Genomic DNA, 27,742 nt, shown 5'->3' on the forward strand with positions numbered 1-27,742 from the left:
GGAGCTCCCTTCCAACCCCCACCATTCTGGGATTCTAAGCACCAAGTCCAAGGTGGGGAGCAGAGACAGAGCCTGGGCAGGCACAAGGTGCAGGGGCCAGGCCCATGGATGGGACCCACTGCAGAGTTTGGAGATGTTGCTGATGGGTCCAGGGAGCAATGCAGTCCCAGGGGTGGGGAAAAAAAACACAGACTGCAGCCCAAAGCACCATCCAGATGAAAAAACCCCAGAGGGAGAGTGAGCAGTGAGCCCTGCAACCCGACAAGTACTGTCCAGTGAGTTACAGCAGGCCAATAAAGAGACTGGTAAGTCAGATATGAGGAGCACATGCAAGGTTCTGTGACTGAACAGATGCCAAAAATACCTCTGCCTTCTGGCATGTGGCTGAGAGCTTGTCAGGGCTCACTGAAGGAGAACTGCTAACACTGGCAAGCCCTGACCTGGATGCTTTCTCAGGAACAAAAGCAGCACACAAAGGTTAACATGAGCATTAACACATCATCAAGATGACAAAGTCAGTAGCCAGGGGCTCAGGCTGCTGCCCCATGGCCATGCTTTTTAGCTCCAGTGCTCTCTCCTGCTCCTCCCACCCATGATTGGGTTCATTTGTTGCTACCGTTGTTGCATTAGTTGTAGTAATAACAAGAGCCTTTCCACCAGCCCAAAAGCTGATGTAAGCAGCAAATGACAGTGTCTGGAGGACAAGGGAGCCTTGGCTGACTGCTCAGGACAGGGAGATGGCAAAGTGGAAGCCCAGCCCCGTTCAGGAAATACTTGTTTTGTTTGCATTCCTGTTTCCAGCCTGAGGCTCCTGCACACTCCTGCTTCTGCCCACAGCTCCTCACACGGGAGGCACCTCAGGCCTTTCCTGCCTCTCCTGCTTGTCTCCTGGAGATGTGACAGACAACCCTGCAGCTGGGAGGACATTTGGATTTTTATTGAGATACAAAAAAGTGCAAACCGTGAAAGAGAAGATTGGTGCAGCTCAGAAGGTAACAAACAACGTGACCCAGGAGCCCCCCCAGCCCTGCACCTCAGCAACAGCAACAGAGAAGCAGGCAAGGCAACACCAGCAACAAAAGCAAAGCCAAACATCATGCACAGGAGCCCCTGTGCATGTACAAGAGGAAGCTGGGCCCAAACTGGGCCCCCTTACTCCCTCTCTAATGAACAAACATTGCCACAAGGCATCCAGATGGCCCCAACCCCCTGCACCACCCAGGAGCTCTGGTGTCAGGGCACAAGGAGCCAGGGAGTGACCAGAGGTCTGGTCCTTAAGACAGCAGGAGGCTTGGCAGAGGGCAACAGCTCTGGGTGCTAAAAAGCAGAGGCCTGCAGTGGTACAAGCACCCTCTGAGGAGAAATGGCTGATAGCTAACCTGGAAGAGGAGGCAGGGAAGAGACCCTTGGGCAGCTCTACAGCAAGGAGAAAACTGAGCAAAACCCACCTTGGGATCATCGCTGTTCCCCTCCCCAAAGCTCTGTGTGGCAGAGAAACCCATCCCAGGCAGCACCCAGCCTGCCAGGGGAATGACCTGCCCACCAGGGACTTGGCTCCTGGGCTCAGCAGATGGAGGCTGAGCCAGGCCAGGGCCTTGCTGGAGTCACGGGAGGGATGTTTCACTCAAAGGCATTGAGAGCAGAGTTCCTGTGCCTGCTCCAGGGCTGCAGCAGAGGGAAGGGGATATTTACACTGGGGCCCTTCCAGGATTTGCAACCACTTTCCCACTGTGAGCAGAAGCAGCTTCCTGAATAGCCTCCAAATCTGCTCCCTGCAGGCACTGAGCTGGAGCAGGCTTTTATCCCTGCCTGCAGGGGATGCACCAGTCTCCTTTTTGCTTTAAAAAAAAAGGGGGAGGGGGAAACATTTCAAGAAGTCACTAAAAAAATCATCATCATAAAAAAAAGCAGCACCCACAAAACAAACTCCAACCAGAGCATGGGGCCTGACCAGCCTCCAGCATCTGCGAGGGATCTCCTTGAACATCCCTGCCTCCAGCCTCAGCTGTGCTGGTCCTTGCTCACTGTTCCCACCCTGTGCTGGGTGAGAGCTGCCTCCCTTCACACCCACCCCCCTTCCACACCTCAGCAAATCCAGCCCTTCCCACAGCTCCTGCAGCAGGTGTCTGGCCCTGCAGCTGGGCCACTGGCCAGGCTGAAACACCACAAGGCAAGTTCTAGTTACCATCCAGTAGCTCTTCCAAAACCCATTCTGCTTGGTCCAAAAGGTTTGTCCTTGTGGCCAGGCACAGTGGGGAGGGCTGGCACACAGTGGGAACACATTGGGGAAGCAATGGTAGGGGACCCCTGCCAGGTCCAGCCTGAGGAGAGGCATCTCCTTCAGCTCAGCTACCAGGAAGAGATGCATCTCCTTCAGCTCAGCTAACAAGAAGAGAGGCATCTCCTTCAGATTAGCTACCAGGAAGACAGGCATCTCCTTCAGCTCAGCTAACAAGAAGAGATGCATCTCCTTCAGCTCAGCTAACAAGAGGAGATGCATCTCCTTCAGCTCAGCTAACAAGAGATGCATCTCCTTCAGCTCAGCTAACAGGAGGAGATGCATCTCCTTCAACTCAGCTAACGAGAGGCATCTCCTTCAGCTCAGCTACCAGGAAGAGATGCATCTCCTTCAGCTTAGCTAACAAGAAGAGATGCATCTCCTTCAGCTTTGCTACCAGGACCAGTGAAGCCCAAACCCAGGGATGATGCCACCACAGAGTGGCAGCTGCTGGGCAAGGTGCCAGGCCCAGGGCTCTGAGCCCACCCTGAGGACAAGGCGTCTCTAGCCCTGCCCAGGGCAGGCTGGATGCCCCTGCCCAGGCTTGCAGGGGGGATGGAAGGAAGATATGAACTGAGGAGATGGAATTGCTGTTCCCTCACAGCTTTGGCACTTAAGTGCTCAGCACCTGGGCACAAATCCATAAGCCAGGCCTGGTGCACTCCAGGGTGAGGGTTGGCCCCAGCTCCTGGACCTTCCCTCAAGGCCACACTCTCTGTTACACTGTGCTGGGGAAAGTTCTGCTCAAAAGGCAGCTGCCAAGGCTGGCTGGGCCAGTGAGCACAGGGGCACACAGCTGAGGGAGGACCACAGGGCAAGGCAGTGATCCTCACTGTGGTCAGCAGCTCAGGGCCACCAGGACTTCTTGCTCCTGCCTCAGGAGGGGCTGGCAGGAACCTTCCCAGCCAGGCTGGAAATGGGTCTGGCCAAGGCTGTGGCAGGAACCTTCCCAGCCAGGCTGGAAATGCAGCTGGAGGGACAACCAGGCCTAAGCTGGGTAACTGTGACAGGCACCTCATCTGCTCCAGCCCAGCAAATGTTGAATAGAACCTGGTGTGGGTGAGCTCAGAGGGGTTTGGGCTAGATTCAGTGGTGTTGTATTGCAGTCTGACAGGTAACACAGCCCACGTGCCACCAGCCTGTCCTTCACTTGCCCTGCCAAAAGCACAGGGGCTGGAGTGGTGCCTGCAAGTGCAGAACGTGCACAAGGGCTGCCTGGTCCCTTCTCTGCTTTAGGTGCCTCTGGGGAAGGGCAGGATGACCCTTCAGAGCATCTCTGAGCCTGCCCCAGCCCAGCCCAGCCCAAGGGGACTCACTGGGGCTCACGGGGGTTGGGCAGAGAAACACATCTTTGCTGAGGAAGGGACCAGGAGGGCTGAAAACCTGCAGGTGGGGGAAGGAGGAAAGGGAGGCAGGTCATCTGCTAGGGCAGCAGGCTGGTGATGAGCCCTGGAGGAGCTGCACACAGAGGCTGGTAGGTGAGGGCCCCACTCTCAGTGGCTGGGAGACCAGCTCCCCTCTCCCTGCAGAGCAGTGGGGCTCCCGCTCGCTTCCTTCCACACCTCCTCCACCATCCCTGCAGCCCTCACTCTGCTCATCACCCACAGCATCAATGGTCCCTCTGCACTGGAGACAGCTTGGTCACAGCTCCAGGGCAAGGTGGGAAAGAAGAGGTGGGAAAGAAGGTGGGAAGGTGGGCACAGTGTGCTGGTGTGGGCTGGCCTGGACTCAGGCCTCCACGTCCTCAAAGAGCTCCTTTTGGTGATCCAGCAGGAACTTGGTAAAGTCATTGATGGGTTTGATGACTTTTAGGGTGATGGCTACATCTTTGGCCCACAGCAGGTTTGGGCCAAAAACAACTGCCAGGTTGGTGTTTGTCATCTTGTTTGTGTCACTGTTAGCAGAGACCTGTGTGGGAAGGAAAGAGACCCTCGTGAATCCCACAGAACAACACAGCAGCTGCCCTCTACCCTCCCCGAAGCCAGAGCCCACAGACTGCCAATGGGAGGAGGGAAACTGGAGCCCCAAGTGCCAGAAGCCAGCTGGGTGAAACACACATGACATCCAGCATTCAGGAGGTGAGGAGCAGCATCTTGCCATTTGCCACCACAGCTTCAGCACTAGATCATATCCTAACAATAGGATCAAGAGCACAGGCAGCCAGTATCTCAACAGTCCAGACCACCACTCAAGACCAAAATGCTCTTCCCTCTTGCTAGAACAGCCTTACAGTGGCTTCCCTGGCAGCAGAAAGTTGGATTTGAGACCCCTCTTCAAGCCTAATCTCCTACCCAGTTATGTTGCAGCTGTCCCTCCAGGCCAAGGAGCTTTCAGGCCCCCTGGTAGAGCTCCCAGGGGTCAGTGCCCAGCCACACCCCTCAGCATCACCAGGAGCACAACACGAGGTACAGAAAAGCAATGTCCTGGCTTGAGACTCTCCCAAAGGGAAAAAGAAGGAGCTGGCAGTCAAAAAGCACTGGCAACTGGCTTAGGAGTGGCCCCTTCAGGGCTCACCTGCACCAGAAAGGATGTCAGGAAACGCAGCACTTGGTAGTTCTCTTCTGGCAGAGTCTGCAGCGCCTCCCGCACGGCAGCCACACGGTTCCCCTCCTCCACACCTACAAGAGAAACAGGGCAAGCAGGCCCATGAGGAGCCCTCAGCACCCTCTCTGATGAAGGCCCTGTTTGCAGCAACACAGAACTGCCCCCCTGGCCAAAGGTATCTTTGCTCTTGGCCAGTGCAACATTCAGGGAACAGCACACTCGTGTTCCAACTCACTCTGGAAGTTGACAACGTGGTTGTAGAGGTCAAAAGTGAGGAGGGGCTCAGGCAACTCCCTCAAGAAGGTCTTGAGAATCACAGCAGCAAGGTGGATGTCATCATACTGCTGGAAATCCACAGGCTCACCTGAGAAAGCAGAGCAGAGACTCAGTGCTCACTGGTAAAACAAGGAGGTCAGAGCCCAGAGGTAGGGAAGCAGAATTGTCAAGAACACAGGGTACTGCAGCATCACATCTTGCACCAGAGTGGAAAAAGCATGTCCCAAAAGCACATGCAAAGAGCTGCTAAACCCAGCACTTCAGCTTTAGAAGTTGTCAAATGAAACAGATGACCAAGCTTCTTCCTGGTCACCTTCAATCCCTTCAGTAAAACCAGACTAAGATGGTATATCCCACCCTGAGAAACAGGGAAGTTTCCAGGAAGGACAAGTCAGTACGGGGATGCAACATGCTTTCCAGGCAGGAGAAGGGTCAGATGCTTTTCCCTTGCAGGTCAGGTCACATGCTGATGGGGCCTCAGGGAAGAAGAATCAGGAGAGGAAGAAGAAGAATCAGGAGAGGAAGAAGAAGAATCAGGAGAGGAAGAAGAAGAATCAGGAGAGGAAGAATCAGAATCAGGAGAGGAAGAATCAGAATCAAGAGAGGAAGAATCAGAGAGGAAGAATCAGAGAGGAAGAATCAGAGAGGAAGAATCAGAGAGGAAGAATCAGAGAGGAAGAATCAGAGAGGAAGAATCAGAGAGGAAGAATCAGAGAGGAAGAATCAGAGAGGAAGAATCAGAGAGGAAGAATCAGAGAGGAAGAATCAGAGAGGAAGAATCAGGGAGGAAGAATCAGGGAGGAAGAATCAGGGAGGAAGAATCAGGGAGGAAGAATCAGGGAGGAAGAATCAGGGAGGAAGAATCAGAGAGGAAGAATCAGAGAGGAAGAATGGACAGGTTCCAACACAGATCCCTCTGGGCAGCAGTAGTTAGGGATGAGGGCTCTGCTGAGTTTGGGCACTTACCCATGTTGTACTTCTGCTGGACCTCACTGACAACCTGTTTACTCGCTGACCTGCGGAAAATCCCCTCTCTAGACAGAGCTGTGAAGTGAGAGGAGAAAGATGAGACACGTGAGAGTCCCTGCAAAGGCTGGTTCCAGTCATAACTCCACGCTGTGGGGAGTTCAGACAGATGGCAGCAAGCCTCTTTTTCCCAGGGTACATCAGTTCTTTCTGCTTTCACTGCCAGGCAAAGGCCATGAGGAGCATTTTGTTGCTCTTACACGAGTGGGAGTGTGGACAACTGGAGGGCAGAGTCTCCTAAACCCTGCACAATGTCTCTTGAAGGCTAACTGACCTAGTTCAGGCCTTTATACCTTATTGTAGGCTGCTGATTGTTGTCTTACCACAGTCTGGGTGGGAACTTGGGTAGAGGAGAGGCCACTGACATGGAATTAAGAGAGGCTGCAGCTTTCCCTGAGCACTTACCGTGCTCCTGCAAATGAGCAATGGTGTCTCTGACCACCACAGGGAGAGGAGACTGGTCAGGGCTCTTCTCCCTGAGACTGTGGGAAGAGAAAAGAGGTTACAGATGTCTCCTCCTCCCTGCCCTGCATGCAACCCCTGAGTCCTGAGGCTGCTCACACAAGCTCTACCACACAGGACCTTGCTATCCCAGTCCCTAGGTCAGGCACTGTTCCTTGGAAATGTTGTGTTGAAGCTGAGGAATGTGTTCCCAGATTGCTTGAGAGGATCTGCCTGGACACACAGTACTGGCTCCTCCTCATTCCCCAGGGAGGCAAAAAACCACACTCCAAGTTAAAAATACCTTCAATGCTTAGCCAGTGTCACTAGCCAGGGTCTGGGTAAGCCTGTGTCAGCCTGCAGGAATGGGGGTGAGAATCAGGACAGAAGTGCTTTTAAAGAAGAACTTATGATATGGGAAAACCTAAGCAAGGGATCTGCAGCACTGCTCAGTCAGAACAGCACAGCCCTGAAGACACCTCCATCAGCCCCTCCAGGCTCCCTGGGCTCAAAGGAAGCTTCTAGTAGCACAAAGCAGTCCCATGGCCCTTATTTTGCTCCTCCCTTTGTGCCCCCTTAGCTGCAGAAACAATCTCATCTCAGTTTAGATACAATCTAGCTGGGGAATCAAGAGGGTGGAACTCGACTGAGTGGGTCAGGATGTGGACACCAGGCTGAGCTCCTCAGAATGACTGAAGCTCTGTAGTTCATCTGAGCTGCACCACATTTAACAGGCACTTTTCCTGCTGTTCAGTTAGAAATTCAGTGACTTCATATGGAGCAAGTGAGGGTAAAAGCAACCCAGTGCAGAGATACTCACTGCTGGAGTGAGACTCCAAACTGCTGGTTGGGCAGCAGTGGCTGTGGGGCTGTTGGCTTCTGAGGCACCTGGGAAGGTTTCTGTAGGGATCTCAGATATTCATCATACCTGTGGGGAAACACAGAGCAGTGAAAAGCCACTCCACCTCCCACAAAGGTCACCCCACCTGAGGCACTGCACACCCACTGGTAACACCTCCAGCCTAGCATGGTTGAATCCACCTGTGCTGAAACAGGACAGGCAGCTCTAGAGCACAGGGGCAACCAACCAAACACCTCCCTGCCAGAACAAAAAAGCAGGGAAGGAGGGATATCTACATGGAATCAGGAGCTGGAGTAGCTGAGGATGACAGCCAGGACAGCACTGCTTGTGATGAGACAGTTGCACCTGTGTGTGAAGGGCAGGGAATCAATCTGGCAGGACCCAGATGGTGGCAACTTAGGGAAGCCCTAGAGACAAGTTGAACTGTGCAAAGTGAGCAACGGAGGTGCCCAGGTGTGCTCCATGAGCTCCAGGTCAGTAGGTTGCAGAAAGCCCCTGAGGGGTGAGTGGGAGAGATGGGAGCTCCACTGGATTGGGACAGTTTAACTCAGGGACAGAAGTGAGCCCTGAGATCAAGGACACACAGGAAGGAGCAGGAGAGAGACAACAATCTGTCAGGCACTTTGTCACCACTCCCTCCCTAGTGGAAAATCCCTTCCTCCCCTTGCTATTCCTCCAGAGAAGCCCCCTCTCACAGAGCCCTGAGCAAATGGGAGGCAGGCAGCATCCTCACTTGAGCACTTGGCTGGGGATGCCCAGCTGTTCCAGCTTCACACACTCCTCCAGCTCACTCAGGAAGTTCACATAGAAAATCTTTCGTCCGAACTTGAAGCTGAAAAACAAGAGCAAAGGGGGTGTGGGAGGAGTGAAGAGTCCCAGTGATCAGAATGCACTTGTTACAGGCAAGGAGAGCAGGAGTCTGCAGGGATCAGCAGTGGGGCAAAGGAGTAGGTGTGGCTGAGCAGCAGAGGTGGCACCCACAGGGCTCTCTGACTCTGTATCTCTTACCAGGAGATGCCAAGACTTGCCAAGTCACATTGGCAGCAACAGGCTCCCTAAAACACTGGATCTGTCCTTCCTAAGTTCAGCAGCAGGCTGGAGAAAGTTCTGGTTTCAGTTAATTGAAAGAGTAAAGGTTTGAGCAGCAACACAATGAATTCACTGTAACTTGGACTGATGCTCTCACTGTTTCATTAGCAGAGCCTGCAATACTTCACCTCTGCTTGGCTGCATGAAAGACAGCTGCAAATTGTGTAGGTTCCCAGAGCAGTACTACTGTGTCTCAGTATTTCTGAGCTCAGAAACAGGAGGCAACAGCATAGGGTGAGTCACTCCAGGTAGGCTTGGCAGCCTTGTGCCCCACTGAGAAGGCCCCACGACTCCCCTGCAGTGTGAGGATGTGGTTGAGCCTCCTGCAGTGCTTCCTACCTGATCAGAGGCTTGAAGAGAATCAGGAGAGTCTTGATGAACATGGTTGGGTGCACAATATATAAGGCTTTGATGTTCTTCTTGTACCTGCCAAGAGAAGCTGAGTAAGGATGAGCTGCACTTGGAAGCAGAGGAACCAACCCCGGGTGCTCCATTCCTTTTGTGCTGAGTCTCACCATGCCCCAGCACCCATGGCCTCTGCTCTCCCATCCTTGGTAGCCACATCAGGCCACTCAGCAGCCTAAAGATCCACTCTGCTATGTTCCAAGAAGCAACAGCTACACTGTGAGGCTGACACAGTGGGCCCTGGTTCTGCTACTCACCTGTTAGCCCAAAGGCTCTACCTACTTATCTCTCGATCCAGCCTGCATTAAACAACAACCCAGCTCCATAAGCAGCAGAAAGAGGTGATACTAAGTTCTGACCACCAAGCTGCAGGTGGGGAGGGTGCTGGGGAAGATCTGTGTTAGGCCAGAGACCAGCATGTCCCACCCTTGCTCGCTGCAGCCCTACTCACTTGCGGTCGAACTCTCGGTAGGCGTCCCGCAGCCAGCCCAGGGAGGGCTTGTTCTCACTGGTCAGCCCATGGTGCAGGTACACCAGTGTGTAATCACTCTCCACATACTGGTCCAGGGTGAATTTCAGGTACCTGGAGAAGAGATAACCCCCAAACTCACTCCATGCTCTGCCATGGAGAGGCTCTTGGACCCGTTTTTGGGTGCTGTGACAGAGGATTCGCACCCCCGGCAATGGGGGTGAGGGCTTTGGGAGGACAGGCTCAGCTGAAGAAGCTACTGCAGACAGGTCTGGCCACAGGAATGCAGCACCTGGGAGTTAAGTCAGGCTTAAGAAGTTAGGAGCAGCCTCCTAAGACACTACTCACCCCAAGAGCTTGACGTGATCGAGTTGATGACTTGGGGGCATCCGGCAGGCACTGAACAAAATGACTTTCCTTCCGTATTTGTCGTCACCTGCAGAAGCAATGCCAGAGGTCACAGGGAGCTGAAGGACTAGGATGGGGGTCTTGGCAGCAAGGAGTAAACAGAGAGTGGGGAAACCTCTATAATCAGCCAAAAGGCTGGATTGCCACAGCTGCCAGCAAAGCTAAACCTGATTTTCAGCAGTTACCAAGGGCCGAGTTTGGAAGCAGAGCCCTGAACACCACGAGCCTGGCAAATGGAGAACAGAGTCCAAGCTCCAGCCCTGGCAGGAGAGCAAGGATGGGAACCCAGGATGTCTCAGGACACCTAGGTATGGAGGCCTGGAGTGCTCAGAGCATTAATGCTGCCATGCTGCCCCAGGGCACTGCTCCTGATGCACTGTGCCCAGGGAGGCATGGGGCTAACTGCCCCTCACACACACACAGCCACTGCTCCTCCCCTCCTGCACACAGCCCCAGAGTCACTGCTGGTGGGCTGCTGCATTTCTTTCTTGCTTCACTTGATGCTGAGTCCTGCAAACAGAATGAAGCCACTTCATAGGGAGCAGTCCCAGCCACAACCCAGAGATGAGAAGCAAAGCATCACCCTAAATCTCTTCTACAGAGGGACCAAGCAGGGCTGCTGGATTCTGCAGGGGGGGCTGCAGAACAAGCTGTTTGCTGCTTCCTACATTTTCCACCCACAGAGATATTTTCCCAACCTGAGCTGGAAGGAGCTGCAAAGTGTGGCACAACAAAGCATTGCATGTCAAAACCCAGCAGAAAAGGGTCCCCACCACACTGGGGGAAAGTAACCCACAAAGCACAGCCTCATCCTGGGGAGGACACTTCCAGCCACCACTTGAGCCTGCAGAGACCAGCCAAGCTTTCCCCAAAGCAAACCTTCATCTGTCAGTGCACTTCTTCCAGCAGAGAGCTCAGCCTCACCACAAAACCTGGGCAGAGGGGCATGGACAAGCTCAGCAGGCATGGCAGGGAGCTGAGACTCAGTAAGAAGGAACCAGGTCACAGATCTTTCGGATGTCCAGAGCTTGAGGAAATGTCTGGTTCTGTCCCAGACACAACACCCAATCAATTGCCATAAGGAGCTCTTTTAGCACCAGTAGAGATGAAAAGGTTCCTCTGGTGTGAAGGGTGAAAGTTTTCCCCACCTTTCTTGGTAGTCACCCTTCTCCAAAGCTGTTTTCTTGCCAAGCAGAAGGAGCATGGAGCAGTGCAAGAGGCTGCTGAGGTTCTACTCAACAACACTCTGCTTCCTCCCCTACAGCACAACCACCTCACAGTGACCAGAGCACAGAAAAGCAGCAAGGATGGCTCCTGACACGCAGGACAGCCCTGCCACACATCATCCCTCTTCAAAGGTATCCTTCTCCTCACACTGATTTACACCACTCAGAGCATGCAGCCATCTTCTCACCTTCCCATGGGCTCTGGCCCTCAACCACTGCTTGGTTACACTCGCTCTGCAGCCCCTGAGATCTCAGACTGAACCCCAGAGCAGACTGAACCCATGACATCAAGATGCCACTGACCTTCTTTTACCCCCATCCTGGCCTCAAGAACAGATTCTCTTGCTACTTGTTCACTTAGGTTGGTTTTCTTTCCCCTGGCATGTCCCACATTTCAGGTCACTCACCAGACAACAAGAGACAGGATTTACTGATGCACACGAGGCAGAACCTCTACAAAAGCTGAGGGCAGCGAGGCAGCACGTGCTACAGACCAGGGACAGGCTGGCAGAGGCCATCACACTGACATACACATGCACAGGAGAGGGGCAGCTGGGGGGGAGCACGACCCAGAAGGCAGGACTAGGGAGAGAGTGATACAAGGCTCATCTGGCACAACCAGATCCACTCACAGCCAGGCCACAAGAGCGACATCACACTGCATAGCCCACGGTAGCCCACTCTCTGCCTAGCCCAGAGTTTCTTGGTAGCTTGCTCTGAGCTGTTAATGCACAGGAGCTCTCTATAAAGCAAAGCTGGGCAGGGAATCTAGTGTGTTGTGACTCTTGCCAGTGGCCCTGAGCCACTCATGTGTGTCTGTCTGGAAGACAGAGGGGTCCTGTCTGCATAGAGCAGCCAGAAGATGGTAAGGTTGAGCTTTGTGGTGATGAAAGACTACAGGTCTTTGCAGATCAGAACAGGTGCTATCCTCAGTTAACCAAGAAGCTGCATTGCAGCCCAGGGTGGATGATCTGAGGGGCAGGAGCAGACTGCAAGGCTTGGTTGTGAGGACCTGCAGCACAGATCCTGTTGATGGTCAGGGTTGTGGGTGGCCACAGGCTCCCAGTAACTGATCTCCAGACCTGAGAAGTCACAAGCCAGGAACCACAGAGCTTCAACACCTTCCTCTGGAGTGACCCAAAAGCCTATGGCAGGGCCAATGCAATGCCTAGAACCTTGTTCCTTACACAGCCTTGGTGAGAAAGTCTGGGATCACTGGTAAAGAACAGACAATCTGTGATTCTGCCAAAGGGGACGTGGCAAGTTCCCCTGGGTCATTTCCAGAGCCAAATACACCAAAAGAGAAGCTGGAGTCCCCTGGATGGCTGAAAAAAACAAAGGAGTGGCCTGGTTTGCCTTTCAAATGACGATGAATTTGTGCATGAGGCCTACAGAGGAACCACTGTGCCCACTGCTGAGTTCTGGGTTTCACTTCAGTTTTGTCATGCTGGGCCCAGCTCCTCAACACAGACACTTTCAAGACAACCAACTGCCAATCTTGTTTCCCCTTGACATGTACCAGATGAGTCTGGCTCCTCCAGACATGGCAAAATTCAAGCTTCAGTATCAAAGCCAAACAAGCAGTTGTTCCCATTTCTAAGCAAGAACCTGAAGCCCATTCCATGCCCATTCCATGCCTGCAGCTGGCCTCTGCCTCCAGCTCCTTACAGACCCTTATCTCCTTTCATCTTTCCCAGATGCTCCATCCCTTGTACTGTTTGCCTTCCTCTTTGCAACACTCATCTTTTAGGTTTTCAGCCCCTGTTTGCAATTGCAAACAGCTGAAGGTTCCATCCAACACAGCTACAGACCACCAAGTAATCACTCAGCTTCTCAGGCTGTCTCCTACCTCTCCCAGATGAGGAAGGCTCAATAGTTACCAACAAACCAACAGAGCAGCAGTTACAGACCAGCAGCACTCACACAGCACCTCAACAATGTGCTGGGGCTGTGACTAAGTTCACAATATGCAAAGCCTCTCTCTCCAGTCAACAGCTGCTCCTCTGAAGAGATATTAACTTGTAGCACTGATTGCCATGCTAATTCTCCTGGCCATTGAGATGGTGCTTTAAAGGCTCCAACTCAGCTTTTCCTCTCACTCAAGGAGCAGCATTTGCAGCAGCTTCTGAGACAAGGGGCAAGAAACATCACTGCTGTGGCTCCAAGCCATAACTTCTTACAGGGATGAGCTTCAAAGGCTGATGCTAACACTTCAGATTGAAACCTGCAGCAACACAAAGGTATCAGAGCAGAAATTCACACCAAGCAAGCAGTGCTGTGCTGAGACAGGGCTCTGCTCAATGTATCTGTACAGCCAACACAGAGAATACATGCTTGACTTGCAAATCCTGCTCTGTATTTCTAGGTATCCCTTCTGATATACATCTGTGAGCCTTTATTCCATGCCTGGAGGCTGTCACACTCCTCACAGGCAGCACAACTGCAGTGCAAGGGCCCTGCTTGTTCCTGCCTTCATCAGGGACCCTCAGCTGAGGGCAATGAAAGATCCAAATGGGGCTATCCTGGTGTTTTGATGCTGAGAGAACACAGAGGGATAAAACCTGCCACCAGAAGCTAGTGTTGCTGGTAAAACAGCAAAGCCAGCAGAGTTTGGGGTCAAGGAAGGGCCACCACTACATACTTCTGGAACAGTACTGCCCAAGTTCCACAAAGCTGAGGATGTTTCTCAGAGCCATTGCCAGCAAAAAACTCCTCTCATGTAACAGCAGGTTGCTGCCAAGCCTGTGACACAGCTGGGCAATGGTTAAGTGCAGTAGATTTTAGTTGCCTGTTGGATTCCAAAGTGGATTTATCCCCTTAGGAGAAGAAAGTAAGGAGCTCACAGTAGAAGTATTTAATAACTGATATCTTCTACCTAAATATTCCCAGTATCCAAACAGTGCCAGAAGGATGAAGCCCCACCAAATGACTACAGCTGGAAATGATATAAAATACTCTTGAGAGACAGGTTAAAGAATGGAAATGGGAGGGGGCCTGAGAGCATGGCAGTGAGGAGGCAGTGAGGATCAGCATTTCCATGGGCTGCATGAAGGTCTTGGCCCCTTGTCAGAAGCAGGAGAAAGAATTTCACACTAGGAGTCTCCATCTACACTGGGAAGTGTGAAAGCACTGGCAGCCAAATCCTCCATGCTTGGGACTTCAGTCTAAGAGAGTATTAACAGATGTTCAGCAAGCACAGAGCAGTCTAGCCCAGGAACAAGATGCAAACCCTCCTCTGCAGCTAAATGAAGAAGAAATGGATAACAGTTCCCTTCAGCTGAAGAATCCAGTCTAAGTGCCAGCTGCTGGGCACGTGAGCAGGAATAGGAATCAATCCTGGGATGAACTTCCAAAGCACACATGACAATGGGGTAAATCTGAGTTCAAATGAACTGGTGCAAGCAGGCCACCACCATGACAGAAGAGGAACAGGATTTACACTGAGACCCAAGAGCCCCAAAGTGCCCAAAAGCCCCACACAGGTGCCAAGTTTGGCTCAGATGGTCCTGCTGTGCCTGAGGCAGAGGTGCAGCCCTCAGACAATTCTGTGCAGCCTTTGGACTCCTGAAAAGTTGCCAGTGCAGCCTAAGGCTGAGCAAAGTTTGGGCTCCCCTGAGACAGTCCAGCTACAGGCCACAGTCATGCTAAAGGAATACCATCATCTACAGCACCAAATAAAAAGCTACCTACCTGGTTGGGCCCCATCAAGTGCACCCTGGTCTGGAGGAACAGAAACAAAGTTATAGCAAGCCAAGCTTTGCCCTCATTCCCAGAACACAATCTTGAGTACAAAGCTCAGCCAGGCTGTTGCTGGGATGCATTTAGTTGCTGTCTTACAGCAGTCAACCTCCTTCTATTTCATCTTTTCCCCCCATGCTCCTCTCCAAAGCAACCTGATGGAACAAGGAAGAGGTGAAATCTCAACCAATTCTGTATAATCACAGTCAAATCTCTGGCCCTTACTGTTACACTTTCCCTGCCACCAAAAAGGCAACTGACACACTGCTGCTTCTGAAAGGGTTACATGTTAATTGTGACAGTCAGGGCCCTTTGAACAACTTGGGAAGTGTTCAGAGGATGGCATGATGCCATATGAATGGCACATCCAGCAGACTGCTCTGCAAGCAGCTAAATGTCAGCAGTCAGCTGAAGATGGGGATGATTTACATCTTCAACTCACACAGAGCTCTTAAAAATTAAGTCAGTAAATAAGCTGCTAATGAGGGGGGGGGAAGGTTTCTCTGGGCAGGGAGGAGTCTCTGAAGGCATTTATACCATGCTCAGCCCCTTTTCCATCATTCCCACAGACAGACACTCAACAGACCCACATGGGCCTATGAAGACAGGAACCTGAGCAGAGCAGGGCTCTAGAAGGAAGCTCCCCACTGCCTTGGGCTTGCCTGTCAAAACATGGTCCACAAGCTGGGCTTGCTTTGGATGGGCTCAGTTCTACAGAAGCAACTCTTCCCTGTGAGGTGAGGGAGCACTGGAAGGGGCTGCCCAGATGGGCCGTGGAGGCTCCTTGTCTGGAGACATTCAAACCCAGCTGGATGAGTCCTGTGTGACCTACTCTAGGTGGTGCTGCTCTGGCAGGGGGGGTTGCACTGGATGAGCTTTCCAGGTCCCTTCCAGCCCTTGAGATTCTGTGATCATGTCTGTATCATCCAAGCCCTTTTCTATAAAAATAACAGTTAAAGCCAGAAAATATATCCAAAAGCAGCAGGAAATCAGGCACCCTGTATGAATGGAGCCACTAATAATGTGCCATACAGGAAGGGGAAAAGGACCCTCCTTATCAGAGGCTTCTCCTGAAGCCATCAGCCAAAGACACACTGCAACATGCTCCCAACATGAGTTTTATCCTCAAGTTCTACTTTTTCCTGCTTGATGAATCAACCCCCACTGGTGCTCCCAGATTGATTTCACCTCCTAGATTGATTTCAGCTCCCCATGTCAGTCACCAGGACCAGGCACAGCTTTGGCACCTGCAGCCACGATGCTCTTCAGGGAGGTTTGGTACCAGATTCACCACTGAAAGAAGATTCACTGTTGAAACTGCAGTTGCAACCTAGTGACTCCCATCCCACCTAGTGCCATCCCATGCAGAGCAGTGTCATGCCATCCTGCAGACTGCTGATTAATGGTGTGAAGCACCAGATTTCCCACCAAACCCAGCAGAAACGTGCTCTGAGCTTCAACAAAGCTTTGAAGTCCCTGGGCAGAGGTTACATAGCTGAAGGAAACAGTGATGGCCACTCTCCTGACAGCTGCTTCACCCACCACACTCCACAGCAGTGGAAAATTCATCTGTCAACCATAGGGCAAGCCCTGGTTTTCTTCTCCCAATAGGAGAAGAGCCAGTTGTTGTGTTAAATGGGAACACTGATGCACCTCATAGCTATAGGCTTGTATATTGACCACAAAGGTGGGATCAGTATTTTGGACTGGGTGGAAGAATGAGGAAGGAACCCATTGGCAGAGAGCTGCCAAGAGCTCTGCTCTTCCCACACAGCCTCAGGTTTCCATCTCCAGAGCCCTCCTTCACACTACCAACTATCTGCCATGTGCTTCCAATTCAGACTCTGCTGCCACCCAAGGGCAAGATTACATCAGCCCAGTTTGCCCCAACCCCAAAGGAAATGGAAGCACCTTTGCCATTGCTGGGCAGGACAGAGAAACTCTCAAATGCAACAGAAATTTGTGCTGGTTCCTCTGCAGCCTTCAGCCAAGAAAGCTGTGATTCCTCTGAAGGCTCTGGGATGTGTGCAAGGGGAAACCCCAGGCTCTGCAGAAGTGGTGTGTGCAGTGAAACTGATGCTTCTGCTCCGAGCTCTACACACACACAAAGATGAATTTCTCTAGTAGCTCACAAAAAGAGGAACTCAAGGAGAGTACAACCACTCAGAGAGCTCCCCAGGGCTTGCAGAAAACACCCCACAAACACACACCTCAAGGCAGATCTGGAAGGAAAGGCAGAGTAGCATCTCTTTCCACCAGAAAAGCACTGAATCCTAGAACCAAAAACCTTTCCCAAAGCTAAAATGTCCTGATTTGTAACAGTGCCAGGCTGCTCCCTCACAACTGTGGCCTGGATGCCTTTTGCTGCTGGCTTCCTGGGGCACAGCATCACACAGGGCAGGGATGACCTGCCTGCTCCTTCCCCAGGGGCAGATCCCAGCTCCCAGAAGGGCCAGGAGCAGGGAGCACAAAGGGAAGTTGCCATGAAACTGCTGCACTGTTTTTAAGTGAAAAACAAACCCAACCCCCTCATTTTTCTAGTAAACTCTGCAAAAGGGTTTTTTCAGTGTTGTTTTCCCTCTTCAGGCTCAGCCAGGACACTGGAAGCCAGAATGCCTTGAAGTGATTCACAGATTAAGGGCAGCCAGAAAATGAGCCCATTAACTTTTGGTTATCAAAATTGGGCTTTTAGTAATCAGCAGCACTATGTATCCATCAGGCAAGAAGTAATCACTCTTCTGACCACAGAGGATAACCCTGGGATCATGGGATCAGGCTGAGGATGGGAACCAGCCTTCTGCTTCTCTCTCAAAATAACATCCCCATCCCAGAATGTATTTCAGGGAAGGCAGAGTTAGGCACATGCCCTCTGCTCTGGAGAGGGAAGGACACGGAAGAGGAACTAAATCAGTCAGCAGAATGGATAAAACCACCCTCCACCTCCTGCCACTTGCTAATATTTGCAAGAATCACAGATTCATTTTGGTTGGAAAAGACCTTTCAGATGATGGAGTCCCAGCCCTCCCCTCACCCTGCCAAGCCCATCACTAACCCACGGCCCTCAGCACCTCAGCTCCACGCCTTTGGGATCCCTCCAGGGCTGGGCACTCCCCCAGCTCCCTGGGCAGCCTGGCACAGGGGCTGACACCCCTCTCAGGGAAACAGTTCTGCCTCATCTCCAATCTCACCCTCCCCTGAGGCAACTCGAGCCCCTTTCCTCTTGTCCTGTCATTCATTACTGGGGAAAAGAGACCAACCCCCACCTCACTACAGCCTCCTGTCAGGTAGCTGCAGAGAGTGATGATGTCTCCCCTCAGCCTCCTCTTGTCCACACTAAACACCCCCAGCTCCCTCAGCTGCTCCCCATCACACTTGTGCTCCAGCCCCTTCCCCAGCTCTGGACACGCTCCAGCCCCTCAGTGTCCTTCTTGTAGTGAGGGGCCCAGAACTGAACCCAGCACTCGAGGTGCAGCCTCAGCAGTGCCCAGTACAGGGGGACAATCCCTGCCCTGGCCCTGCTGCCACACTGTGTCTGACACAAGGCAGGATGCCCTTGGCCTGCTTGGCCACCTGGGCACACTGCTGCCTCATGTTCAGCCCCTGTCCATCAACACCTCCAGGTTCTTTTCTGCAGCACAGCTTCCCAGCCCCTCTGTCCCAGCCTGTAGCATTGCCTGGGGTTGCTGTGGCCCAAGTGCAGGACCCAGCCCTTGGCCTTGTTGAACCTCACACTGCCCTCAGCCCATGGCTCCAGCCTGTAAGAGAAGCAGGGTGCAACTATTTTGCTTCAGGCTCAGCATGGCCCCTGTTCATTGCACCTGAAGGTGCCAACAAGCACAACTTGTCAGTAGAGGCAGATGCAACCAGTGAGGTTTTGATTCTCCAGGCTACTTCTAATAGGATTTTTCAGCATTTTCCCAGATGGTTTCCTTCCAGCAACAGCCCAGAGAACATCAGCCTACCTTGATTCTCCAAACAGTCAATGTTATTAATTATTGACCAAGAAAACTGAACAAACAGCTTCACTCCAGAGCCCAGATTACAATTCAGGCCCCTTGGATCAACCTGATAAATCCTGCTTCCAGGAGATGGGTCATTGGGGAGTCTCAAAACCATGGGGCAACAAATCCACTATCTGGAGCTTTGCTACGAGCTCTTCCAGTGCCAACAAAGCCATCCCATCCCATTCTGTGTGTGAGACCACCAGAGGCTTTCAGATAAAGCAGCTAGCTACTAGTGGAGATTAGCCAAGAACAGCCAACAAGAGAAGCTTCTCTGAGACACAAGAGGGACCAACAGCTCCCTAGACACACAAATGTAACCCACCATGGGGAAGGGATCTCTTTCAGAGTGCACACAACTCCCAGTCAGACATCACACCACTCCAAAATCCTTTCAGGACATTAGAGAACTCTTCATTTGCTGCCCCAGTGTCAAAGGGCTGCATTGCAACAGCCACTGAGACACAGCTCCACTGCAGTGATACTGGGATCAGAGAGCTTGGGGGGGAAAAGAAAGATCATGTTACCTGGGAACAGAAATCCCCCAGAAAAACTGCTGCTGAGGTCAGGAGGCAGCACACAGAGTTCAGCCTCCCTCTGGGGCTGACATTCCAACCTTATCAATGTCTCCCATCTAAAGTCTCTGCTAAGCATTTTGTCTGAAGCAAACAGTCCCACTTAACCCACCAGCTCCCAGAGCTCAGAAACACCAGTTCTCTCTGCTGTTGGCATCCCACCTATTTATGATGATTGAATCCACACCTCTGTCCCTTCCCAGTTTCAGCAGGGGGGAAGCCAGGGTGCAGACCTCTATAAACCCCAGTCCTGAAACTCCAGCCTCATGGAAAAAGGAGGCCAGTAACACATTTGCACTTGTGGAAAATCTACAAGACACAGTGGCCCAAACGCTGGACACCTGGCCCATCACCCTGAGCAGCACAAGGACCACACAGTTTTGAGCTTGCCATTATCAATTTGCACCCCAAAAGATGTAACATGAGAGGCTAGGAGAGAGCAAGCTCATTCTAAAAGCTCAGGAAAGGATGATGTCAGGACAACTCTTAGCAAGGGAAATGCCTGAGAATCTTCCCTCTGTGGTCAAACCCTGCTGCAGAAATACCCTGAAACAGGAGGATTCCAGGTGGTTTCCTCTGCTTCCCTGCAAACTGCCACGTGGGGCAGGGACCACAGACAAAGGGCAATAGGAAGGGCAGGAGGTGGCTAGAGATAATCAAGGAGGAAGTGTGAATCAAGTCACAACAGGCTGAAGAGGCTCTTTGTTGGAACACAGACAAACTGGGATTACCTTTCTCTCAGGATTCACCACAGCAACCTCAGGACTACCCCCAAAGCTCTTTCTTATGGAGGTCCCATCAGTAAATCACCAAGGGTTGGTGTTATTAGAATAATATGGGTAAGACAGCCACCCTGAGAAAACCCAGATACTGGTGAACAACCCTTGCAGTGGGCCTATGCCTCCCAGTTCAGATTTCTGCAAATGCTGTTTCTGGACAGGATGACAAGCTCTGGCCACCCAGATGTAAAAGAGCTGCCAGACCTACTGTGGATTACTCAGACAGCTGAGGACCCTGCAGTTGTACTGCATTAACTAGGTAATTTCTGTGGCATTATCCATGTAAAAACCCAGCCCTTGTGCTCAGGATATAGTCAAGGGTGATATCTAAAACAACTCAGCAAAAGCAATCAAGTTGAAGAGCCACAAAGGAATGCAGGTTTCACCAAGCATTACACATATTGCAAACACCCCACGGGTTTGGTGCCCTTTCCCTTCACTCACCAGCCACTTGGGGCTGGCATATAGCAGGTGCTCTCACACCCCATTAGAAAGACCCTTCCTCAGCCCAGCTGCAAAGACATCAAAGGAGAAAGAAACAGCAAGACCCCCTACCTGCTACTTCCACAATGTGGTGCCTGGCAATATCATAGTAGGGGTCGTCCCACTGGAGGTGAGTGACAGGCTCAGGGGAGCCTTTGGAGTCCTCTGCACAAGACACAAGCAATAAACAATTAGAAGGAGGGCTCTGGAACTCCTGGTGAAGGGTACAACAGAGACAGAGGGATGAGAAGATGGCTTCTCAACGTGGGAGGGACTAGTGTATGCTGACTTCAGGAGAGAGCTGCCAATCCCAGGAGGCCCATAGGTGGCCCTCAGACTGCACACTCTCTCAGAAACAATTGTTTGGATGTGTCACAAACCTTCACCCAAAGCCCAAAACCCATGGGCACTGCTGTGGCTTTTCAGAGCAGGAACATCTTAACATCTTCCCTGGCTGGATGACCCTTGAGCCAATCTCCCTGCCCTCTCTGGGCAGCAGCCCATAGCCCAGGATGTCAGAGCAAGGACTCAGATCTCCAGCTCCACCTCCTAAATGGAACTTCAAGCTGCTTCCACTCAGGAAGACCAGACTACCCTGCTCTCGAGACTTACAGCATGTCTGTAACTCAGCACCAAAGTGCAGCCAGCCACAGGGCTGAGAATACACTTACATCAGCTGGCTCTGAGCTGCTTAGTGCTGCTCAGTGGCAGGGCTAATTCACTTGGGTGTGGTGCAAGATTAATGTGTCTGTAAAGCTTTCCAATAGAGCTGGGGGCTCTCTGCACACATAGGTATGACCACAGTGCTGCAGGACAAACTATTGCTTTTGTTTTGGCCAAAACCCAGACCCCAAAGGAACAGGACACTTACCTGATTTGGGAAAAGCAGGGGCTTCATCTGCTGGCCAGTTCTTATCATCTATGGAGGCCAGTTTGAGCTGGCTGAGGGACTGGTTGGTATCATCCAAGTTCAGGTCATCCTGAAGCTCTGACAGCGGGTCCGTAGCCATGGTCCCCAAACACTGCAGGTTACTTTGCAGTGTCTAGAAGCAAGGACTGCAGACAGAGATCACAGTTTACCTCCCCAGACACTCTCTTCTCACTGATTTTCCCCCCTCAAATCATCCCCTATCTTATCCAGAGATCATACTTCCCCTCCCCCTCGACACAGGCAGGAACAACTCCTCCTTCCCCTCCCCCTCAGCAGGAGCACGGACATATGTCAGAGTCTTTGTGCCAAATGCTATCCAAAGGCCATCAAGAGCCTGTACACCAACCCTTTCAGGGAGTCTCTGCTTGACCACAGCTCTGCACAGAGTAGCTTCTCTCCCAAAACAGAAGCAGCAGCAACATAAGGCTGAGGCAGGCGACAGGCTACACCAGCCCCTGCCTGCCCCACTCACTGTGAGGACTCTGAGCTCCCCCTCCCTCCCAAGAGCTGGCACAGAGCCTGGCTGTTTCCACAGTTGGCCCAGTGTTGGAAGCTTTCCCAGGAATCACACCTCCCCCTTTCCCTCCCAGAAGAGAAGGCCAGAGCTCTCAACAACACTGAAGTGGGTGCTTCAGCAGGCTGGGATGTGAACACAGAAGTGAACAGCTTCTGAAAACAGAGCTAGTAAGACAAGGAGAACAATACCCATCCAAGTCTCCTTTCAGCAGCACCCAGCAAATTGCTTCTCTCACACTACAGCAAGCAGCAAGGAACCCCAGACTTAAAAGCCATGTTGCTAGAATGAGTGTTTTTCACCAAGCATGCCATAAGAAACAGCTCAGTGCATTTGCTGCTCCTTGCAGGGGTTTCTCGCTCTCACCCCGAGTGGAAGATACATCAAAACCCAGGGCTGAATAAGCACAGCAACACACAGCACCTCCTAAGGGTACCAAACCTTAGGGCTAATCCCTAGGGGACAGCAGTTATCCTCTAAAGTCAGTGTCCTGGAAGTAAGCAAGGAAACAACTGGGAAGGACCAGCACTTAGGATGGCTGACACAGAGCACAGGGACCAAAGGGCAGCAAGGCAAGGGGAAAGCAGCAAAACAAAATGACACCTTGGCTCAGGAACACTGCCTGTACTGCTGTTTCTCTGACAGGCTTGTGCTGCTTGTGAGCAAAGCAAAGGGCTCAAAGGTGACCTGAGGAGGTACAACACCCTTGTGTGGAAAGATTATAGTCACAGGAAAGCAATTCCCCTTAGCAGAATGGAGAGGGGCAAAGGCATTTTGCATCTTTCATCCCTGGAGCCTGAATGTGTGTATTTACCCAGAGAAGATGATGGAACAGTGACCCTGATGTAACCACAGAGGACAGAACCCATGAAACACCCAGCACTCAGGGCCATGCTGAGGGCAACACTCCTGACTAAGCTTGGGGATGCACCCTGAGAGCATGGGAAATGGGAGATTCAGTGTCTGTCCCTCCCTCTGGATCACTCCAAGCCTCCTGTCCTCCCCTAGCTGCTATGCACCACTTTGCAACTAGTTTTCACCTCTCTGGGGCTCCCAAAGGGCTGGGAGGTACTGTGAAGTAAATTAAGTTTCCAGAGATATGAAGGTGCAAGACAGGCACTACACAGGGTCTGCCCACTGCAGCCAAACAGACACAAGCAACATCATCCCCCACCCTCCAGTGAGGGCTGCAAGAGCTGTCTGACCTCCCCTGATGTGGAAGGGATGAGAAACAAGAAATCCAGCTCCCTTTCAGCATGAGTTCATGCTGGAACCACGCAGGAGCAGAGCCAAAGGACAAGGACTCCCCACCCCAAGCAGCCGATCCCATTGCTATGGTAACACCAGGCACCAACTCTGCTGACTCAGTGTGCTTAAAGCATTCCCCACAGCAGCTCAGGAGGCCCACAACCCTACACCTCATGCTGCCACAGCCCTCCCAGGGCAGCCCCTTGGCATTCCCAGCTCCCAGGAGGCCCACAACCCTACACCTCATGCTGCCACTGCCCTCCCAGAGCAGCCCCTTGGCATTCCCAGCTCCCAGGGTGGCCTGGTTTCAGCTGGGATACAGTTGGCATAGATGGGAACAGGGGATCTTTGGTCAACTGCTGCCATCCACTCAGATGTCTTTCAGGTGAGATTCTTGGGGATGCCCAGTAGCAACAGTGTCCCCAAAGTGAGCTCCTGAAGCCAACCCCAAATCTGCCTACAGGGTAGTGGAGGTACTGCCCTAGGGGCAGGAAGACACCAGAAGTCCTCCCTCATCCCTATATGGATCCTTCCTACATGGATCCCCCCTCATCCCTACACAGATCCTCCCTCATCCCTACACATATCATTCCTACATGGATCCTCCCTCATCCCTACACAGATCATCCCTACATGGATCCCCCCTCATCCCTACACAGATCATCCCTACATGGATCCTCCCTCATCCCTACACAGATCATCCCTACATGGATCCCCCCTCATGCCTACACAGATCATCCCTACATGGATCCCCCCTCATCCCTACACAGATCATCCCTACATGGATCCTCCCTCATCCCTACACAGATCATCCCTACATGGATCCCCCCTCATCCCTACACAGATCATCCCTACATGGATCCTCCCTCATCCCTACATGGATCCTCCCTCATCCCTACACAGATCATCCCTACATGGATCCTCCCTCATCCCTACATGGATCCTCCCTACATGGATCCTCCCTCATCCCTACACAGATCCTCCCTCATCCCTACACAGATCATCCCTACATGGATCCTCCCTCATCCCTACACAGATCCTCCCTCATCCCAACACAGATCATCCCTACATGGATCCCCCCTCATCCCTACACAGATCCTCCCTCATCCCTACACAGATCATCCCTACATGGATCCTCCCTCATCCCTACACAGATCCTCCCTCATCCCAACACAGATCATCCCTACATGGATCCCCCCTCATCCCTACACAGATCCTCCCTCATCCCTACACAGATCATCCCTACATGGATCCTCCCTCATCCCAACACAGATCATCCCTACATGGATCCCCCCTCATCCCTACACAGATCCTCCCTCATCCCTACATGGATCCTCCCTACATGGATCCCCCCTCATCCCTACACAGATCATCCCTACATGGATCCTCCCTACATGGATCCCCCCTCATCCCTACACAGATCATCCCTACATGGATCCTCCCTCATCCCAACACAGATCACCCCTACATGGATCCTCCCTCATCCCTACACAGATCACCCCTTCACAGCCAACCTGCAGCACCTGATCAAAGGCAGAAGAGCTGGTTGTTAGAAAGCACTGGGGGATTGCCCCTGGGGCTGAAGATGAATCCCAGCGTGGCACCACGTGAAAGAAGGAAGCTGGTAGCAGGATCCTTACAGTTCCACACTGGAAGAGGAGTACAGTGGATAGTGCTCTTGCCAAAACCTCCCTCACCCCTTGGGAAGACAGCCCAGACTCCCCACATGCTTTACACAGCTCCATTCCTTGACTCTGTGTTAGTGCTCCATGGCAGAAGCATTAATGGAAGGAGGATCAGACCTCTGAGGTTTCAGGTCCTTGTGAATCACTGCAGATCCCAGAGAGCCCCAGAAAGGTTTTTTTGCATGGGGTCTCCCATCAGGTAACTCTCAAATAGCTCTGAGAAACATAATCCTCTAAGTCACAACTGCCACCAGAACCATTTGCTTCCTGCTAGGCTCTAAAGAATCAACTTCTTCCACTTTTCCAAGCACTTAAGTACCTTTTCTGCACCCACACTGGTTGCCTTGAACACCTGCTGTCTAATCAAAGCTTCCTTTCTTGGTAACACAGAGATGTGCTGGAGAGCAGCACGTTCTGCTGCAGGAGAGACACCTCAGCCCTTTCAGACTCCACTTTCACACACATTCTGAGCTGCAGCTTCCTCACACAAGATCCCACCAGAACATACAGAGGGAAGGCAGGTCACTTGTATCTTTGTAGCTGCTGTTCACACAGATTGTTTGGGAGAGGGTTCTGCACCCCCAGTTTCCATCACCTCTGTCTAAACTGCTCAGCAGTTTCCTTTTCCCTTCTTTATCTTCCAGATGTCCTGCAAATTCAGAAGCAAATCATCCCATTCAAACACATGCAGGTACTACCACACCCTGGGCCTGCACTTACACACAACAAAGACTTACAAGAGCCAAGTGGCCTCTTCCTCCCTGCCTGATTCAGGGGTGATGCTCAGACCCAAAGGAATCCCTGCACTTCCACCTGGCCTTAATACCAAACTCACTCACTGCAACACCACCACCAAAAGGAAGCAGCTACTCAACAGCAGACCTCTGAAGCATTCACTCGTGTGAATGAGCCCCAGGACTCACTGAGAAAGTCCAGCCCAAGCCTTCCCTCACATCAAGAGTGATGACACCACCAAAAGCATCACTATCTTGGTACTACTCTGCAAGAATCAAAGGGTCAAGAGCCAAACCAGCTTTGCCTGTGACCAGTTAACTCGGGACAAGCTATTGCTCAAGGAAACACCTTGCTCTGTAAATGAGTGACCTTCCTTCCCCAGCCATCTCAAACCTGACAGCCAGAAATCCATCCCAGCCTCCTCAGGGTTCTCCACAGGGTCTGAGAGCAGAGGTGCTGAGCACTGCCGCCTCTCCGGGAGCTGGAGCACAAAGTACAGAGGCTGCCTTCCGTGCAGGGTCTGCCTGGAGCCTGCCAGGAGAGGCGGGCACGCACAGCCCTCAAGGATTTGCTGTCTACGCTGCTAAAAGAAGACCCTCAGTTCCCACGGGACCTGACAACTGCCTCATGGGGGGGACACCGAACATCTTCCCTGCTGTTGGGCACCAAAAGGGACGGCAAACTGAAACACACAGACACACACACACACACCCCCGACGTGCTCCTGCACTGAGCCCCACGGACACCACCAAAGTGCCCACAAACCCCGCGGCCCCCGCGCCCTCGTCCCGTCAGGAGCCCGCGGGGCGGACCCGGCCTCGGCAGCGCTCGGGCAGAGGCGAGAGGAGCTCCGGACACAGCCCCAGCCGCAGCGTCCACCCGCGGCGCGGCCCGCCCAGGCCCCGCTGCCGCCGCACGAAGGGCCCCGCACGGCCCCCGCCGCTACCTGCCGCCGCTCGCCCACCTCTCACCCCAACGGCATCCGCCGGAAGCGCGGCCCGGCCCGGCCCGGCCCCGCTCCGCTCCGCTCCGCCCCGTGCGCTGTCCGGGCGGGCCCGCGCCGCCTCGCGGCGTTCCGGCGGCACGGAGCGCGCCAGCGCCAGGCCGCGTCCCGCCGGGTCACACGGTGCCGCCCGCCTGGCGCTGCGGGACCTGCCTGGCGCTGCGGGACCTGCCCTTGCCTGGTCCTGCTGCTCTGCCTGGCGCTGCGGGACCTGCCCCCTGGGCTGGTGTTGCGGGACCTGCCCCCTGCCTGGTACTGCGGGACGTGCTGTCCTGCCAGGTGCTGCGGGACCTGCCCCCTGGGCTGGTGCTGCGGGATCTGCCTCCTGTCTGGTGTTGCGGGACCTGCCCCTGTCTGGTGCTGCTGCCCCTGCCAGGCGCTGCGGGACCTGCCGCCCGGGACGCTCTGGGTCTGCTCCGTGGGGCTGGGCTGCCGCCGCGGGTGTGAAGGCTGTGGCCGTGCCTGGGGCCGGCCGTGGCCGTGCGGGACGGCAGCGGAGTCCCCGCAGGTACGTGCCGTGGCGGGGCCGCGGTCACGACGGGACGCTGGCGTGTTCACCCGCAGCCCCTCCAGCGCCACAGCCGGCCTGAGCTTGTGGCGCTTTTAAGAGCGAGCAGAAGGCAGCACGTCACCCCTGGCCCTGCTGAGGTTGGCAAACCGCCGCCAAACTGCCACGGGCTGCCAGCAGAGGAGAGCACGGCCTCGGAACACGGCTGCGAACCAGCACCTGCAGGACACCTCCCGTTGGGGTCAATGGCAGGTGCAAGGAAGCATTGGATGAGGATGGGGATCTTGGCCCTGCAGCAGCACAAGTGGGGATGGGCTGTAAAGGGGCACGTTTGGGACATGGGGATCTGTCATCACCCCCAAGCAGGGTTCAGCTCGGTGCTTGTGTGGCTGTTGAGCCAAAGCCAGGCGAGGTGCTTGCTCTGGCCAGCTCCAGAAGCGCCTGCAGGACCGTGGTGGCAGGACAGCTGGGCAGGACCCCCAGCAGCCCACTCCTGAAGGAGAGGAGACTGTAGAGAC

The 27,742-nt window shown here is 53.2% G+C and overlaps 1 protein-coding gene across 4 annotated transcripts; it reads right to left on the reverse strand.

Annotated features, from left to right (window-relative positions):
* Window positions 1-924: 924 nt before the first annotated feature.
* Window positions 925-26,761, reverse strand: ARHGAP1 (Rho GTPase activating protein 1). Of its 4 annotated transcripts, none has more exons than XM_061998439.1 (13): window positions 26,685-26,761; window positions 21,472-21,656; window positions 20,673-20,765; window positions 9,739-9,826; window positions 9,373-9,504; window positions 8,856-8,942; window positions 8,161-8,259; window positions 7,386-7,493; window positions 6,530-6,606; window positions 6,065-6,142; window positions 5,058-5,186; window positions 4,793-4,896; window positions 925-4,186 (listed from the first exon to the last, which is right to left on the reverse strand). In XM_061998439.1, the coding sequence occupies exons 2-13, from the start codon at window positions 21,608-21,610 to the stop codon at window positions 4,007-4,009; spliced, it is 1,314 nt and encodes a 437-aa protein (XP_061854423.1). In that variant the 5' UTR covers window positions 21,611-21,656; window positions 26,685-26,761; the 3' UTR covers window positions 925-4,006. The 4 variants fall into 4 exon arrangements, with proteins under 4 accessions (XP_061854423.1, XP_061854421.1, XP_061854422.1 ...); XM_061998437.1 differs by having other exon boundaries at window positions 26,678-26,740; XM_061998438.1 differs by having other exon boundaries at window positions 26,660-26,686.
* Between the last annotated feature and the right edge of the window lie 981 nt (window positions 26,762-27,742).

The sequence above is a fragment of the Colius striatus genome, chromosome 6 (assembly GCF_028858725.1).
Source record: "Colius striatus isolate bColStr4 chromosome 6, bColStr4.1.hap1, whole genome shotgun sequence".
NCBI classification, from domain to species: Eukaryota; Metazoa; Chordata; class Aves; order Coliiformes; family Coliidae; genus Colius; species Colius striatus.